The sequence below is a fragment of the Hypomesus nipponensis genome, chromosome 1 (genome assembly GCF_054491055.1).
Source record: "Hypomesus nipponensis isolate SF chromosome 1, ASM5449105v1, whole genome shotgun sequence".
Taxonomy (NCBI): Eukaryota; Metazoa; Chordata; class Actinopteri; order Osmeriformes; family Osmeridae; genus Hypomesus; species Hypomesus nipponensis.
In genome coordinates, this window is record NC_140361.1 from 9,931,727 (window position 1) to 9,950,052 (window position 18,326).

The 18,326-nt window shown below is 40.2% G+C and overlaps 4 protein-coding genes across 7 annotated transcripts; 2 read left to right on the top strand and 2 right to left on the bottom strand.

Moving 5' to 3' along the window:
* Positions 1-654: 654 nt before the first annotated feature.
* fibpa (fibroblast growth factor (acidic) intracellular binding protein a) lies at positions 655-4,172 on the bottom strand. Of its 2 annotated transcripts, XM_084699069.1 has the most exons (11): positions 3,805-4,172; positions 3,559-3,643; positions 3,221-3,419; positions 2,779-2,905; positions 2,573-2,673; positions 2,277-2,410; positions 1,991-2,099; positions 1,784-1,847; positions 1,505-1,591; positions 1,319-1,416; positions 655-892 (listed from the first exon to the last, which is right to left on the bottom strand). In XM_084699069.1, exons 2-11 carry the CDS (start codon positions 3,641-3,643, stop codon positions 823-825), a joined length of 1,074 nt encoding a protein of 357 aa, XP_084555195.1. In that variant the 5' UTR covers positions 3,805-4,172; the 3' UTR covers positions 655-822. The 2 variants fall into 2 exon arrangements, with proteins under 2 accessions (XP_084555195.1, XP_084555197.1); XM_084699071.1 differs by lacking the exon at positions 3,805-4,172 and having other exon boundaries at positions 3,539-3,643.
* Positions 4,173-5,365: 1,193 nt separating this feature from the next.
* On the top strand, positions 5,366-8,302 carry ccdc85b (coiled-coil domain containing 85B). The gene has a single exon (XM_084684745.1). The coding sequence runs from the start codon at positions 6,418-6,420 to the stop codon at positions 7,018-7,020; it is 603 nt and encodes a 200-aa protein (XP_084540871.1). The 5' UTR covers positions 5,366-6,417; the 3' UTR covers positions 7,021-8,302.
* An 833-nt stretch (positions 8,303-9,135) lies between these two features.
* On the bottom strand, positions 9,136-12,764 carry fosl1a (FOS like 1, AP-1 transcription factor subunit a). Its single transcript, XM_084684746.1, has 4 exons — positions 12,331-12,764; positions 11,695-11,940; positions 10,609-10,716; positions 9,136-10,500 (listed from the first exon to the last, which is right to left on the bottom strand). The coding sequence occupies exons 1-4, from the start codon at positions 12,439-12,441 to the stop codon at positions 9,931-9,933; spliced, it is 1,035 nt and encodes a 344-aa protein (XP_084540872.1). The 5' UTR covers positions 12,442-12,764; the 3' UTR covers positions 9,136-9,930.
* A 1,841-nt stretch (positions 12,765-14,605) lies between these two features.
* yif1a (Yip1 interacting factor homolog A (S. cerevisiae)) lies at positions 14,606-18,293 on the top strand. 3 transcript variants are annotated; one of them, XM_084684747.1, is made up of 9 exons: positions 14,606-14,713; positions 15,114-15,156; positions 15,658-15,896; positions 16,109-16,213; positions 16,567-16,645; positions 16,769-16,826; positions 16,936-17,091; positions 17,257-17,350; positions 17,452-18,293. In XM_084684747.1, exons 1-9 carry the CDS (start codon positions 14,654-14,656, stop codon positions 17,608-17,610), a joined length of 993 nt encoding a protein of 330 aa, XP_084540873.1. In that variant the 5' UTR covers positions 14,606-14,653; the 3' UTR covers positions 17,611-18,293. The 3 variants fall into 3 exon arrangements, with proteins under 3 accessions (XP_084540873.1, XP_084540881.1, XP_084540947.1); XM_084684755.1 differs by lacking the exon at positions 14,606-14,713 and adding an exon at positions 14,749-15,035; XM_084684821.1 differs by lacking the exon at positions 14,606-14,713 and adding an exon at positions 15,439-15,485 and having other exon boundaries at positions 15,116-15,156.
* Positions 18,294-18,326: the final 33 nt, after the last annotated feature.

Here is an 18,326-nt window from a genome sequence, read left to right on the forward strand (position 1 = left end):
AAGGAGCCTGGTGCAACCGTTATCATACTTCGTGGAATTGTTATAGCCATTACCAGGCCAATACCTACTAACTAACACTCCATTTTACATTTACATTAAGGCTGCACTACAGACACCATAGACCCCTTTTTACGTCTACTTTGTATCAAGGTTTTCCTTATTGTAAGTATAGCTTCTCAGGCGAATACAACTCCAATGTGAGCAAATGAACACTGATGTTTATCATTGCAATATGTGTCTGTATTTGTAGGATGACACTAATGACAGCTGTCATTGCAGGGGGGCTTTTATGGGAAGAAATCACACTCAATCACTTCTCAACCCCCAAGAGCATGACAAATTGTGTGCCCCCTCCCTTTACTGCCCCCACTAACCCCCATGGCCACACACAGACACACCGCAAATAACGCTCTGCTTCAAGTCTCAATTCATAATTCACTCTTATTTGCTCATAAATACAATATGCTGTTTACCCATATGGTTCAGTGTTGTAGAACACATGTATGACAATGACTCAAAGTCTGAAGCACAATCAAACCATGCCCAAACATTTGTCACTATGGCTTTTATAAAACTTTTACCAAACCTTAGCTACACCATGTCCTTGTATATTATCCCTTGGTTAGTAAGTATAATTAGATAATGAGGCCACCATTAGGAAATGATTTGGCTTTATTTACAATTCATGGTGTTGTACAAGACACATCAAGTATTGTGAGGGTTAGAGATAATAGTAGGAATAGTAATAAAACACTTGGAACAAAGATTTTAACAAAGACAGTAGGAAGAAGAGAACGTGCCAGGTGGAGGAGCGGACACGGCTCAGTCGTGGTACATCTTGAGGATGCAGCTCTTGATGACTCCCATGTATCTGTCCCACACGCTCTGGTGTCTGGGAGAACAAAAAAACGAGAGACAAACGGAACAGAGGAGCAATGGAGAAAGAGTGAGTGAGTATTGTGGGCTGTGTAATTACTGTTGTAATGAATTTTGGGCCATGTGCAAACAGCTTCATAATAACGAGCAATCTTTATCCACTCAGGGTAATAAGGGGTCTATGTTTTAATATGGTGGTTGGATGAATATGTCTTTGTTGAGTGTGTCGCGGTGCTGGCTTGTGTAAACCGTTAACTACATTCCTGAGTGGCAGTGAGAGAAACAAGGTAACTATAGTTTCAGAAATAAGAGTGAGGTATAGTGACACCCACTGGCCAAATAGGGGTGTTTGTTGTGAAATGCTTGGAGTGAAAGATGTATCTGCGCTCTCTCTGTTCTCTGCAGAGGCTGACCGGATGTCAAACATTCTCCAAATACTTACTTGAATGTGTCCAGTATGTGGGCAGAGTTGGTGTAGTGAGTGAGGTAAAGCCTGGTATCTGCTGATGTCCATTTGTCTGACCGACAAGGCTCAATGAACTGAGAGTGAGAAAGAGGGAGATGATTAGCCTTTCCTTTGATATACAGATGGATATTTATATACATTATGGAGTCATTCATCAGGCACCTTTTCAACAAGATCAATGAAGAAATCTCGGACATCTTTTGTGTTGGTTAACTTGGCAGCGATGTTGACAAGGCCTCTAGAGAGATTCTATGAGGAAGAGACATATTTACTATGGTAGGGAAACACAAACCGTCTATAAAAAATAAATAATCCTAACACTTCCTTGAAGGTCAGATTTACAGCTGGCCAGCTCTACATCATCCCCTATGGGGACATTACACAAGGTGGTCTAGTGAGGACTGTCCAGGCTTATAAAATCATCTGGTAGTTTTCTTTCACCTTGAAGTTGGCTTCCATTTCGTTAAAAGCTTTAGTCTTCCCCCGGAGAGCCGTGCAGACCAGGCTGAGAACAGCAGGGAAGGGAATCAAGGGAAAGAGGATGTTGGTAACCAAACCATATCAATGCATATTTGGAGCATCACACACAATCAGAATATGAGAACGCATGTGATGGATTGTTCCTTAACAGGTCTCTGACTCTCATACCTTTTGTGTTGGTCCAGTAAATCCTTGTCAGTGATTAGAATCTTCAGTTCCTTCAGCTCTTGTAAGAATTCCTTATCCAGATCTACATCCATATCTTCCACCATGTTATCTGAGAAAATAAACATCATGTGAACTGGTAAGTGGCATTATGGTGCTGTGATGTTTTAATCGGGAGTCTCCTAAGATAGTTCTGAATCATCGATTGATCCCGGCTAATCAGTCCATGGCTAAGGCTTCATCCAGGCCTGCAGCACATAAGAGGTGCGACCAGGAGCGTGTTGCTCACCTACAGCCCCCACCGTCCAGTTGTTGATGAGCTGCCCGGCACAGAAGGCAAAGTCCTGGAATGTCAAATACTGCAGTTTCCTCTTCCCCGTCTCAAAGCGATTGTTGGCAAAGAAGACAATGGCGGCATAATCCCTAAGAAGAGAGTAGACAGGAATAACATTGACAAATGGTACACATTAAATTAAATATGTATACAAGATAGGATTAACATTTCCCAAAACATTTATTTGTATTTTTATGTAACACGTGATGTGTAAGTGTGTCTTTCCTGGGTGCGTTGTACAGATCTTTTACCTGCCCAGTTTATCTGAGAGAAGGAAATGCTGGCGAATGTTCTCCACCAGGGGTCCCTTGAGCTCTTCCACAACTTTGAAAACACGTTTGAAGTTGTCGAACTAGGATAGTAAAAGTACAACAGTTTGACATGTTTTGTGCATTGTCATACTCTATTCATATAACATTGATAGATGTATGCTGTTCAAGTATATATTTTAACTCGCCTGTCGTCTGCAGCTTTTCAGTGTGATTCCCGTCTTAGCACTCACATCATCCAGGTCTTTCTTGGTTCCTTTGGAGAGTTTCTTACCCAGGACCTCCCTCACAAACACACCATCAAACGTGTAGTATCTACATAGTGACAAAGAGGTGAAGAAACATAGATTGTGACTACAAGCATTATGTGATTATGATGGTTAGAAACGATACCAATATCAAATATCCCAGATGATTCATAACTTTCGCTTGAAAGCAGAAATGGTTGCTGGAAAACCGTTAAAAGCTAATCCTTGAATCTTGACAGAATTGTGAGACATAACAGTGCATATACACTGCAGTAACTTCAAAAGTCAAGAGCCTGCACATGGACCCCGTAACAGGAAGAGTAGTCTACAGCAGACACAGAGATAAAGGATGGAAGGATATCAGACTGCAGCTGGAGCACACCTCTCTATGAGCATGGCCTGGCGATGGGGTGGGATCTGGAACAGCAGCTGATTGCCCAGTTTAGAGGGACTGTAGAGAAGACGTTCACACATCTGGAAGGTTCTGTACTGGTCCATGGTGTCGCTGAGCAGAACATCAGCACTTGCCTCACACTCTTCCAATACCCCTCCCTCCATTCGCACCTTTACCGCATCGTTCACTGATTAGGGGCAAAAGTGAAAACGGGTCAAATTCAAATTCCTTGTTAGACAGGCATGGTGTTTTAAGCTTACAATTTGTCTGTCTTTTAGGTACCACAATGATTTGTATTCCACTAACTTGGTGGAGGCCATCCAAACCTGTGTATCCATCAAGCCAAAGCTGATAGACTTCCTCGTCCATTATGGTGGTGTTACCCACAAACACATCTAGCTCCACTGACATCTGAGGGGAATTCAAAAAGAAAATGAAGTATTCTAGCCACAAAGTTTACGTTTTGCGTCTTGTTAATGGAACGGTAAAGTATTGTAGCCTACTCCTTATGATTTTACTTGTCACAACAATGCCCTCTGGTGAACACATGAAGGAGACAGCAAACCACTTACCTTTGTTAAAATGTGTGATTCCAAATAGAGAGATAGCTGAGCTGTAGTCGCTGCTTACAATTAAATTTCGAATACGTTAATGCTGACATTTACACATTGAGATCATCCATGGTTTGCGTACTGCTTAAAAAGCATTCGTCGTTAGCTGTAGGCTACTGTTAACTACCACTACTAGAAGCTGGCGTAAAACAATCAGACCAGACATTTAGTTCAATTCCTACTGTCATCTCATTAAACAGCGCAAACAATGCAACTTGGCTTGCTTATCCGTCACGGGCGTCTATTGCTGCTTCAAGATACTACCAGAGCCTGCTTAAGGACATTCTCTGATACTACTGCATGGAACGTCAACAAGGGCTGCACTTCCGGGTTCGAAAATGGAACAGGAAATGGCAGTGAATGTAACCCTTTCCGCATGGAAACCAATAGGAGCACACACACAAAACAGGAAGAATATGAAATAGAACTCAAAAATACATAATAAATATTAAACAACGTTTATATTTTTTTATGTTCATCCAATAGCATAATTTGTCTTCTGATATGTTTTTAGTATGTCTCCAGGACTCCAAGACAAATAGAAATGCTCACCCCTAAACAGTTTAGTTATCAAGTGCCTTGCTTAATAGCACAATTAAGAGTAGGTTGTTTTTTGGGGGAATTCATAGCAGCCTATCTGTGTGATTAAGTGGTTAAATACCTGTATGTGTGTATTTTGTGTATGAATGTTTGTTGGTGTGTGTCTGCTTTTCCTTTTTTACTCTGGAGATTAATCTCTATAAATCTCCACAAATCCCTCTGCCTGCCCCTCCCATCCAGTTTCAGCTGTATCTCTCTGTGTGTCCTCCATCATCACAAAAGGTTAAAACTGCAGAGTAAACTGTCTTTTTTGTTCTACACCTCTCACTGGAAACCAACCACCCTCCTCCAACTCACTGGGATTCATCCCTGTAATGGCCTAACCTCCCAGTGCCCTGGTTCCATCCCCAAGCCCCCCTTGTTCTGGCTAACACCCTGCATTGTTATGGCCTCGCTGAAACAATAGAGCAAGGGTAGAGAGCGGAAGGATGTGGCTGAATACCTCAGCTTAGCATGGAAAAGCACATAGTCACACTTTCCGTTTGTGTTCAAAATCATACTGTAAATGTGATCTTAAACATTGTGTAGAAGTCCTAGATGATCACCAAGCAACATTGAGCAGTAGAAATGATGTCTCCAACTCTTTCTCTGTCTCTCTGTATGACTACTGGAACTATGATGCATAGTGAATGGCAAAAGGGTAGAGATGATTGGGTGATAAAATGTGGAAATAATAATAATACAATTGTATTATGGAAATGTAGATGTAGGCTATTATACGGTATATATGCCTAATATTTGTGTACTATATTTTGTTAAATATTATTCCTTATATCAAAATACAGCGTGGCAAATTTAATGAAAATTGACACTCATGGAGGAATGTGATGTCATTCCACGGGAGTGTTTTACGGTAAGGAAGAAAGGGGAGGGTGAGCGGGGAGAGGACATAGCCTACCCCTCCTACAACCTCCATCAGGCATTTTTGTATGTTCGCAGGAGTTGTGTTGCGTTTAGGCAGAAACTGTGATGTCTAGTGACAGTGAATATTTTGACCTTCACTGTCCAACCTGCGTATCTCCAGCCAAAGGTGCTTTAGCCTACATTGATTTCATATGTGCAATGTTAAAATTCTCGGCCTATTTGTCTTGTTAATAGGATAGGCCAAAATATATATTTTTTTATTCTTTGCATCGGAACGAAGAATCATAACAACCTCGTTCTTCATCTTAAAATGGGCATCTAGCCGACACATTTTCAACCGCGGAGAAACCGAAGAGGCGATATCCTCAGGATATGTGGTAGTGGAAGAAGGCGGACATTGTTGTCGTTCACCAGTGGATCAGAGGATGAGCAGAGATCGGTCTGCACAATTTCTGTCCTTTTACGCAAGATCCTCATAGGGATATTCTCTGCCCTGGATTTCTGATTGCGCCTCGCCTCAAATACAAACTGGATGTTCTGCCACATACAGCGTCTCCAAATGCTGGAAATACATGAAACCTAACTGGATAGACCGACTACACGAAGCAGATGTTTAGCGCGTCATTTTTGATAAGAGGACATGAAAACAAAATAATCACATATGCAAGGTTGTCCGATAAAGGATTAGGCCTTAAGCAATAACATATCTCTGTGTATCGCATAGCCCACTACCATATAGGCCTCTGAAACCGTGATGTGTGATTAATTGATTGACATTTATTGGGTAGCCTACTGACAATTTTTATTTTTTCTCAGCCATCTTGTTCAGGGAATTTTATAGCACATTGACATACACATGAGCCACACTAGGTGCTTGTTGTTTCATATATTCTTAAAGATGTGCCACTGACCATTAGCCTACAATAGCATCGATACTGGAAGAGACGCAAATGAAAGAAACCCAACCAAGAAAGCAGACAGTTCGCAGATGTAGGAACACTTTTCATGTCACAGCTAGACTATAGGCTACAAGTTGCTGTAGTTTCTTCCCTAATAATTGGGGAAGATAAACACATTTCCTCTGGTCACTGATTAACTTTCAATTATAAAATGGGCAGCGACAGTGAAATTTACAATAGAGAGTTGTCAAAGATGTCTGACGAGGACTTACTCGGCAGCACTAAGGAAGAATTGGTGAGTCGACTGCGTAAAGAAGAGTCCGAAAAAATATCTGCTCTTATTCAGCGCGGAAGGCTGATAAAAGAAGTTAACAAGCAATTACAGGGACATCTGCTTGAGATCAGAGAGCTGAAAACCATAAACCAGCGTTTACAAGAAGAAAATACAGAATTACGTGATCTGTGCTGTTTTCTTGACGATGACCGACTCAAAGTGAAAAAGCTTGCCAGAGAATGGCAATTGTTTGGTCACCACGCTGCGAAAGTGATGCGCGAAGACTTGGGAGGATACTTGAAAAAACTTGCCGACTTGGAACGAATGCAAGACGGTTTGGTGAAGGAAAATTTGGACCTGAAGGAACTGTGTTTGGTTCTGGAGGAAGAATGTGTTAGCAGAAGCGACTCCAGTCCTGGTGGTTCCACAGAGCTCAACCTGCCATGTATGGTGGCCCGGGACCTTGGTGATGGGAGTTCGAGCACAGGCAGCGTTGGTAGTCCTGATCAACTTCACCTGGTGTGTTCACCTGATGACTGAGGATATGATAGAATATAATATTTGGCACTATAAAGACGACAGTAATATCGGACGAAGAAATTCTCTGAGACAAAGAGGAAAATAGATATTTTGTTCCAACAATAATTTTGAAAACGATTAGATAAGACATTTTACAGAATGGCACTCAGGTTTGTCTGCCACTCAACTAAAAGATTACTTGAGAAAAGGACCACTAATTTAAATTAAATAATGTCACAAAATTCCTGCACACAGGAATTGACTTACAGAGACTACAAGACTGGCCAGGCAACACAGGAGGATCATGTATCATTTTATTAAGTTTATGTTGTTTTGTAACAAGTATTTAGGAACTTTGTTTTCTCTTTTTGATATGTGTAAAGGGTTGGAAGGAGGTGATAAAGTGGAGTTCAGATTTTATTCAATACACTGGACTACACATGGAGTAGAGTTTTTGTATTGCACTGGACTAAGCTACCATGGATCCTTTATGATTCATATTTCAATCCAGATTTGAGCCATATAGTCTACTGTACATACAAAAGCACTGAAAAGGCTAAGTTGTGATTTAAAAAAGCTTTGATAAATTATTATTATTATTATTTTTCGACCCACTATCTATGTAATTTATGCATTCTGTCCCTCAGGTCAGGATTTGAGTGCCATGTGTGCATGATGTCACAAACTAACAATGTGTATTTTGTGTATGATCAAATCTTACTTTGATGCCCTTCAGGTTTACAAAGGCATTGCGCAAGCTCTAAACTGAACTGTATTATACACACTAAACATTGTGGTGGGCACAGTCCCACACTGGTTTGTGTTTTGCACCTGCACCAATGTCACCATTCCCTGGACCTCACTTAGAGTTGAAGTGCACATGGCTGATCTCTCTACCAGCCACTTTTGTAATAAACTGGAAGTGCTAGACTGGGTTTTACATGAGGACGGATTTATACAGTACACTAAAAAGTATCTGATGAAGTCACATTTGATTTTGTTCTCAATATATAATTATTGTTGTTTATAATTATTGCAGGTAGTAGTTTACTTTTCAAGTTGCAAATAGTCAGGAACCCAATATAGATTATGTTTTGTGTTAATTCTGTGAAACAAACCTATCCTTGGATTTCATTGCTTTAATCTAACAATAGTAACTTTATTTACAAATACATATTTCCGTTTGAAACATATAGAACATGCTCATGGATTGGATAAGATTTGCTTTTGTAGTTGGTTGTTATTGGTGGGCTATGCTCGTAGTGCATTGAAGAGCTTTAAATACACTGGCTGTGACACTTAATGGCGTTTTGATCTTTCTTTGTGTGGCTCCATTTGCTGAAACAGGTACATATACACAACACTATACATGCAGAATTGATTAATCTCTCAGCGTGTTTGTTTTGACCTATTTGTCCCAAGACTACTGTGGATTGATGTTTCAGTCCACGTCATGCAGCCTGATGTTGTGGAGGGTTTTATTTTTGGATCCCTGGAGTGGACAGTAATGCTTTCATCCACTTTATGATATACTGGGGTCCTTAAGGGAGCACAGAAGTATTTCTCTCCTTTTCTCTTCCCATTATATGCACTCTGGGTCTGTGTATGAAGGGAGTGCTCTATTTTCAATAAGTGCAGCAACAGAGAACACTTTGTTCTGGTGTTAGGCCCATGGCCAGGTTATTAGATTGTTCTTTAGCAGCCATTTGTTCTGAACTTTCCTATGTAGTACTCCATGTTTGTCTTTGTCAACTGTTGCTACTTAGAACAATGACGTAACAGAGTATAGACACTACCACCCTCATTCATCGGTCAAATGTTTCTTGAATATCCCCTTTACTCAGTTCACATTAACCAGATCATGAGTTGTATTTATTTGTTTGTAGTTATTAGACACAATAATCAGTGACAGACTTTAACCTTCATAAAGGAAGAGAGCTTGCCCTCCCTTCCGTCCCAGGCACATTTCACCCTCTAGGACTATAGAGTCAGCAGGAAACATTACCCACAATGGAGAGACTACTTTTTAGAACTTATAGCCTGGGGTCCTTTACAATCTTATAACAATATTTCAAAGGGTTATGTCTTTGTTAGGGAAGTAGCCTCAGCAGACAATAATCATGACATTCAATACTGTTACATTTTAACTTTATTAACGTTTATTGTTTCTGAGTTATAGCACAGTTTTGAATAATCACATCAAAACTAAGGCACTGCCCACTAAACCCACTCACACAAATAATCTAAATATACTATACTCTCAACAATAAATACATTTTGATAGAATTTATCTTCACTCCTATGGTCCAGCCTTAGATGTCTTTCAATTCTTCAATAACCTAGTCTTGCTTAAATAACATAATGTGGTAAAAAAGCATTGCATTATTGCAATAACTATATGATAACAGTTAACAAGTAATTAAATAATGAGTTAGCCCTTATTCCACTTCTGTAGTAACCAAAGGAGTTGAAATGTATTACTGTGTAGCCACAAAACACTTTCTGAACAATAATATCCAAATAAAAGGTTGCTACAACAAGACATATATATTAATACAGCTTAACATTAACAAACAGAGAATTTTCAGAGCACTTGAAGTCTCATAATGGCACTCCAATAATTCCATTGAATACTCCATTGTTATGACTGTCCAGAAATCGAATGTACAATACAATTGCATCTTATATTTCTTCGGGTTTGATAAATAAGTATAAAAGTCAAAGATTATGAGTATTGTAATGCCATAAAATAGTGTAACACTACAATTGCATATGCAAAAATGTTATAATGTGTTTTAGTGGATTTTCTGTGTGTGGAAGAACTGTGTGAGCAAATGAAATCAATCAGATGCATTTAGCTTGTATCTTCACCATTATCACAGTTGGAAGAGTTGTCATCATTGTTGTCACTGTGGTCTTCAGCAGCAGGAATCACAGTGTGAGTATGGTTGGGGAGTTCAGGGAGTGGTCTGACTGGTCCCCACTGCTGCTGCTACGCCTATGGGCAACACTACAGGGTTGGGGGGTTCGAGACCTATGGGATGAAGGTTGAGAACAGGATGCGAGGGCAGGAAGAGACTGGGATGAGATTGAGGCGCTGGTGTCCAAAGAACCAGAGGGGTAGGTAAAGACCAGGCTAGCCGTGAAAGGAGTAAGAGATGGAGTAGAGATCAGAATCGGGGTGTGGAGGGTTTCAGATTCAGTTTGGACAGAGGAGGCAGAGCTGGTCAAGGGCTTGGAAGGAATCAAGATTTTGGGTTTTGGCTTCTCCTTTGGTTTACTTTTAGCAGAGGGGCCAGGAAGCTCAAAATCCCTAGGTTCCATCTTGATGGCCTTCAAAGATGGTCGCTCTGTACTCGGATCAGAATCAGAGTCCGAGTCCTGGACCTTGCAAATGGGACGGTGGGCTTCTAGGACCAACTCAAGTTTTTCTTTCTCCTTTTGTAGTTCAGCTACCTCCTTCTGCAGACGTGACTTTTCACCCTCCAGTTGGTCGGTCTCCTAATTGAAGAATGAGAAAACAAGTGAGAGACAGAAAGAACTTGACTTAAACATTTAAACATTAAAGTTGAATGTTTGTGTCTCTATATCACGTGAAGTATAACTCACAGTTTGCAGTGTGTCTGTCAGCTCGCGACGACGATTTCGACACTTGGCAGCTGCCTGTTTGTTGCGTTCCCTCCGTATTTTGCGTCTCTCTAACTCTTCAGGGGATAGCTGTGAGAGGAAAATAACAAATTAAGCACAACAATTTACAACTCTAGAAAGTCACTGGCTAAAGAACAGTGTGTGTAACATTACAATTATCATGACAATCATAGTGCCCTCTATCAGTCTGAGGATATTGCTCCCTTGAACAGGCCTCGGTGGTATTGAACAGCTTCTTCAGTGGAAGACAGCAGCTGTTGGGTAGGAAATGACTGTACTTTACATTTGTGAAATATCCCCCCCTTGTGTATGTATTTAGTCATCACATAACCACAGAGACCATTACAATTTTGTAATGTCTGAGCCTTTATCATTTTGATACGCCCTTCCTCAGATTGCATCCAACATTTTGCTCAATGTCTTGCTTCCATTCATTCCATATCCCCCGCCCTTGTATGATGATGATGACTCACTCAGACCCTTGTCATGACTCAGGTATGAGTCACATGACTTGCCCCAGTGAGTCACATGATAGCCGACTTCCTGTCACATAAAATGTCAGGGCACTTTGCTAATTGGGTCCTTGGTAGCTATTTAGTCCTTTTTCAAAACATTTACTTAACAGCCTCAAAAGTTATGAAAGCATTTCAAAAGCATCAACAATCTGAGTGGAACTGTATTTGCTCACATCTGACCCAATTTGTCCCAAGAGTCCAGACTGTCACCCCTCCAACCACATGGCTTGTCCCGTTACTGCCCCACTACTCCAGAACAAGATAGTTGTACAGCCATGTCAGACTTTCAGCTCTCACACACACAACAGGATATTACACATACTTTTAAACACACTGACTCAGTTGCCCGTCTCTACACCTCATTCGCAGTGGCTGTACTCAGTGAGCTATACTCAATCCCCATGGGATTGGACACACTGTTCAGTCCCTCTATTTGGTAATAAACTATTTCCCCTGTTCCTTAAATATTTTGCAACATTTCAAGTGGACTGGGTAGACATCCCCATGTTCATTCATTGGATGTTCTTCTTACGTGTTCATCGTTCCTGCGTCTTGTTGACCCTCCGGAACTGGTAGCAGCTCTTATGACACCTGGTCGAAAATGTAGTGAGGGGTTCAGTGCTCTGAGCCCTGAATGTGATGAGTAGGGGAGTTGTGGAGAACTTGAGGGACCAGGTGGAGGTCCAAGTGAGGGCTGGACCATCCACTGGAGATCTTGGTTTGAAGTGATGGCATTCAGGCTCGGGACAAACTGACTGCTACCTGCCATGGAGTACTTCTATAAGGGCAAAAATATATAGAAACAAAATGTTTTTAAGTAGATAGACAAACATTATATTATATTATACACATATATATATATATATATATATATATATAGAGCTAGACTATACTGGTAATATTATTAAAACAACCATTAAAAGAAAGGTGAGGCTGGGAAACTATCAAACTGAATCAGATTTTTCTTATTTTATAAGATGCTGGCAATTCATTTTATTGTAGTAATTCATAGTAGGGACAATCCTACTGTATACGATCATTATGAGGCCTATGGGTATGTCGATGCAACGTTATAATTGAAATCAGCAACAGTTCACAACATGATTTTTTTTTTTTTTTTTTTTTTTTTGTTGGTAAAATTAAACAAGGAATCGATTGTAAATCATACCTGTTCCTGAGTGGTGGGGGTGCTGGTAACTAGTGATGATGGGCTCGATCCAGAGTTGCTGTTTGAGTACGGCGGGTTGCCTCTGCCTAAGTTCCCGAAGTTTCTGTACATTTTGTCTCACTTAGTTATTTCAGTATTGTAAGAGTAATCCTGGAAAATAGAAAATGAAATGTCCTCCAGGAGGTTTCAGAAGAAATTGTCAGTAAAACCTTTCGTAAACTATTTCAAATGCTGGCAAAGTTATTGCGGGAAGTCTGCTCAGTCCAACCAGATGTAGCCTATGGGGGGAGAAAAGAGAGTTTTGAGAATCCTCTTCTAAAGATGTACACGATTTCAACAGACGAATTTGTTATAACGCTAAAAGGTGTCCACGAGTCCAAATGAAATGAAATGTATTGAATGTTCATGAAATTATAAACATCCACACACCGATACTATAGTTTTCCACGCCCCTTGAGTTACGGGAAATAGTGTTGTCGGCTCTTTGGACACGCGCCGATGACGTATATGACCATATTTGGGGAGTTTCCTTTAAGCGCCTTCGGGATTCCAGGTATAAGGTTACTGCAGCATTCTATGACTCGTTACCTGAAGATGTATAACGTTTTATCTGAAAATGTGTGAAAACCCAAGGAAGCGTTAAAAAAGAACCCTATAGAGGCAGATTGGCTCAAATGTGTCTCAGTTACTGCAACTAGTGGCTGTTCCATGCACTTTTACTTTCTAAGGTCCGCGGACGGAGATGATATGAGTCAGCGTAATGGCACAGGTACTGACTTGTTTCACTATCTATTTTAATGTAAGTTTCATTTATACACAACAGGCCAACGAAGCAGCCTAAAGTAAAATGCTTTTGTCAGTGCTTGCCAAACTTCACAATAGGGAGGTATCAGTGTCTGATATGTATGTGACTGAACAGCTGCAGCTTCTGTCTTTGCAATGTGATGACTTATTGTTCTCGACACTCTAAATTGACTCATAGCGGAGAAAAAATAGCCTCAGCCATATGTATTAGATTTCATAATTTAAGCCTATGGTAAAAACAGTGTTTTTTACAAGTCTTCCAAGATTACTTTCCTTGACAAGTGAAAACTACACATTCTAGGTTTACCCACTTTAGATGTAATCATTTGGGAATTAAAATGTTTCCATCAACAGTAGCAGCTTCTTCAAAAGATGATGTCAATGCATCATCTTTGACATTATGTTCTGTTCCCTCTGTCAGCCCAATCAATGCTATCAGCAACAGCAGCAGCATGAGGCATATTATGCCCAAGCAAAGAAACACTTTCCCTCAGGTTTACATTTTTGTCATGTTGCTCATGAAATCATTAGCAGGACCGTAGCCAGCCTCTTGGAGGTGGTGCCATTTTAAAAGTTGTCCCCCTCCTTTTGTGTTAAATTATAGGGTTAAAAAAAGTGAGGTAGTGAGGGGCCTGATTAGGCTACGATTGTTTCCTTCCTTTTAATTTCATTTATCTTCTTTTTCCGCTTCTGGAACACGTGTACCGGCATTTTTCCCCCCCTCTCTATAGTAAACCATATCGGTTAAGAGAGAAAGAAAATAGGGAAGAGGTGAACATGACTCAATGCCTCTGTAATGCTGATGACACACCCTTTCGTGCTCTCAGTGACATGCCTCAACATGTGGCTTGCTGCGTCTTTGACGTTGATTCTCTTCACACCTATAGTGCCTTGGCACATCAGTGATGAAAACACATACACGCGCACGCACGCACGCACACACACACACACACACACACACACACACACACACACACACACACACACAATGTTATCTTCCAAAGGAAATTAACCATGGGGAAAATATGAAATACATTTCAGACACAAAAAGTACACAAAGTTTTAGTTGAGTAAGTCTAACAAAAACTGACTTTCATGCCACACTTTGATGGTAAACAGCTATTTGGGTTCATACATTCTCCACTTTGTTTTACATTTAAATATTAGTATATCAAGAATTAAACAAATAAATATGGAAAAATTATCACAAGGACAATTGGGTAGAATATATATACCAATATTTTATTAATAATGAACTAGTATGAATTATGGCATTGTGACCTCTACACAATGCCATACAAATAAGTGCATTTGCTTATACAGTCTAAATATCAACAAAAGGGGATAACAATACGTACTGCCTTGCATTATCTACTTAAACAAAAACTTGCAGTCAAGGGTGGAAGACGTCATGAGAACTTTGTGACTGATGTTGTAGTAAACCAATCAATGTACACTCCATGTCTCTAGCTGGACCAATCAGAGTTGGGCCTTCCACAACGATGCCACGCAGGCACGGATGAGTCAACCAATAACCACCAAGGAGGAGGGTTTTTTGGAGGCACTGTCGTTCACACAGGTATGTTCAAGTTTCTTTTATTTTTTATGTCCTGCAGGCAATCAAGTGTGGTTATTTCTTAATTTTGAAAATAACCATGGTATTTTAAAAGGATCACTTTTCATTATGGAAATGTCAGTTTGTTTTTTTATAGAATAGAAATGGGCCAACGTTAGCTAGCTAGCTAGTAGTAAGCGTACGTACGTTCGAATAGTTGGCTAGCCAGTTGCTATCACTGTTAGGACACTGCCAGCTATGCAGTGTATTAAAATATGTAGATAGTACTATTTTTCTGCATCGACTTAGCTACCACTTCCATGTTAACCGTTTGACAACTCATCGAGTAAGTTAGTACTAACGTTTGGATCTGCTGTTGTATTACACGGTTTTCTTGCTACGAAAACATACATTTTGTCTCCAGATCTTGTTTACAATGGACCTGCCACATCATGGGTACAGAGCAAGTAAGTGGCATCGTTGTCTGTTTGCATTTACATCTTGCCAGATAAGTCATAGTACTATCCACAAGCTATACACAGTATATGTAAAGTAGATGTCATCTGGCAACACCTAACCTGCATCATGAGCTACGTAGCGTTATGACAAAAGAATACCACTAACATTGTTGTGTGACAATAAAGTTTCTAGCTATATATCTAATTTATGATGAGCATGATATTGCATCCGAAAGGTTACCAAATAATTTATTTAAAACTCACTTAACAAAATGTTTCACTTTTCTATAGGCCAAAATCACTTGCCCTGTAACATGAAGAAATGTGTATTTATAACGGTATTTGAACTCCTGCCTCTTGGCAGAGGTTTCTTAACAGAGTTGATCAATTTTAAATTTTTACTTGGCTGATTAATCAAGTAAGAGTTATGTCACTCAGTGATGACTACTCTTTCTCACAAGTATCCAAAATGAAGCTCCACTTTGTAACCCACTACTTTCCGCACTGTAGCAAAGCCAAGAGCCCGAGCAGCTCCACCTGCCGGGGACCCCCTCCTCTTTGAAGACACCAGCGGTCCGGCACCAAACATGAACAGCCAGGCGTATTACACTCCTGGGTACAACATGGGAGCCGCTGCAGGAGTTGGAGGTGCTGGGGTGAATGACCTGTTTGCTGACCCAATGGCCAGTGCTGCCATGATGTACGGTTCCTCCCTGGCCAACCAGGGTAAAGACATGGTCAACAAGGAGGTGAGAAATTGGTGCCACAGTGGGCCCGTTTTGATTTCTGATGGGAAGTGGTCATCTGGGTTGAGTAGGTAGAGTTGGGTTTCTGTCCGATTGCTTACTTCTCAAGTCCAAGGGATTTAAGACCAGCACATTTAAGAGACATAGCCAATGACTCAATGATAAAACTGTAGTCCGAGGAGAAGAGCCCTAATTTCAAAATGTTTACCTTTTAGATCAGCAGATTCATGTCTGTGAACAAGCTAAAGTACTTCTTTGCTGTGGATACTAAATACGTCATGAAGAAACTGATGCTCCTCATGTTCCCTTACACACATCAGGTAATAATGCCATCAAAGCTGAACTCTCATACAATGATTTCAACACTGTATCACTTCACTGTAAAGGTTATACAGAAAGGTCTTGTTATTCCCTTGCTCATGTCTCATGTTCCCCCATAACATGTCATGTTCAAGCTTCCGAACAAGATAATCTTTGTCCTAATCTCCTTTTTAGCACATGTTGTGAACATTGCTACAAAAGACAATGCAGACTTAAAAGTACAGATGCATTTGTATCTAGTCAAGAATCACAACAAAGATTTGAAACGTTTTGATCTCTAAACATTCTGTTACTGCTTGTTATGTTCAGTAACTTTATTTTGTCTAATGCGTTAACGTGGTCATGTTAATAGGACTGGGAAGTTCGTTACCATAGAGACACTCCTCTCACACCAAGGCATGATGTGAATGCCCCTGACCTTTACATACCAAGTAAGAGTTTTGTATTTATTTGTAATTGGACGGAAACATTGTATGAGCATTTTAAATCTTGACTAATTTGTAGACAGCACCATTCCTGTATTTGTTTCCTTTATTCCTGTATTTTGCTTTCAGCTATGGCTTTCATCACCTACATTCTACTTGCTGGCATGGCCCTTGGTATTCAAAAGAGGTTTGTTTACCTGCTTTCAACAAACAAGGTTCACGTGCATTCAAAAAATCAAATTTTATTCCTGCATTGTTGTGTTTCTTTATATCTGATCGTTTGTGTTCCATGGCAGATTCAGCCCGGAGGTGCTGGGTATGTGTGCCAGCACAGCTCTAGTGTGGGTCATTATTGAGGTCCTGGTCATGCTTCTGAGTTTGTACCTTCTCACTGTACACACTGACCTCTCAACCTTCGATCTCATCGCCTACAGTGGATACAAATATGTTGGGTGAGGGCTCTGTTAATGTTGTTGCCATCCGTCATACCCTCACTTTTCTGAAATTGTCTCGTAGTATAACGTTTTATAACCACACTCCATTGCGTGGTGAAATAAAAGAAATAATCATTTTCAATTTAAGACCTTTCTCATCCGGTTCAATCATCTATGTTCCAGAATGATTTTCACAGTGGTGTGTGGTCTACTGTTTGGCAGTGATGGGTACTTTGTCGCTCTGGCATGGTCCTCCTGTGCCCTCATGTTTTTCATAGTAAGTTTTAGGTACTAACCAATGCAACAGTTGTGTATTGCTATAAATACATTTTTCATCCTTAAAATGTATCTAAATGTTGTATATTTTCTCTACCCCAGGTCCGTTCTCTGAAAATGAAAATCCTGTCATCACTCTCCTCTGACTCCATGGGGGCTGGGGCAAGTGCCAAGCCAAGACTCCGTCTCTATATTACCGTGGCGACCGCTGCCTTTCAGCCAATCATTATATACTGGCTTACCTCTCATTTGGTCAGGTGACCTGGAAGGGTGTTTTCTGATAAGGTCCATTGATTCTGAACTTAAAAGTACATGTTGATGCCCAACTACAAATGTGGTTCTTGTGAGTGTCACTGTTCACCTTTCAGCTCATGTCAATCAGCTCTAAACGTCTTTAGTAGGTTTGAGCTGTAGCTTGTGTTCTGGTTTAAGGTGGATGTTTGGTGAAGTGAACATTTCTCTTTGATTGGCTACACACTATTGACTTTTGTTTGCATGACAGCCACTGTCACATCATTGTAGGGGTTATCTATTCTCCCTCATGATAGTTAAACTGTCATACTATTTTCGGGACACCACCCAAAAAGAATCATTAAAATAAGGGCTCTATTCATTTAAACAATGTTTGGTTTTGAGACATACTGGGGTCCAGTTTTGTATACTGAAGTGGTATGTCTGTGATTGCCATTAAACTTGTCTTATATTACACATTACGTATAGTGTGATTACAACAAATGAACAAGTGGCAGATTTGTGTGTTTTTTAAACATGTCAAAGACAAATGGTCAATATGTTCAAATGTTGTGCTACAAGATTGACCAATTCCCTTTATCCAATTCCTTATTAATCTCTGTTTTATTTATCTATATTTTAAACTGAATAGAGCATGAGAAGTGTTTTGATTTTTGAAGACGAAAATAAATGTATTTAGCTTTGAATTTGAACCTGTTTGTACTTTGTATTGTTTTTTTGTACAT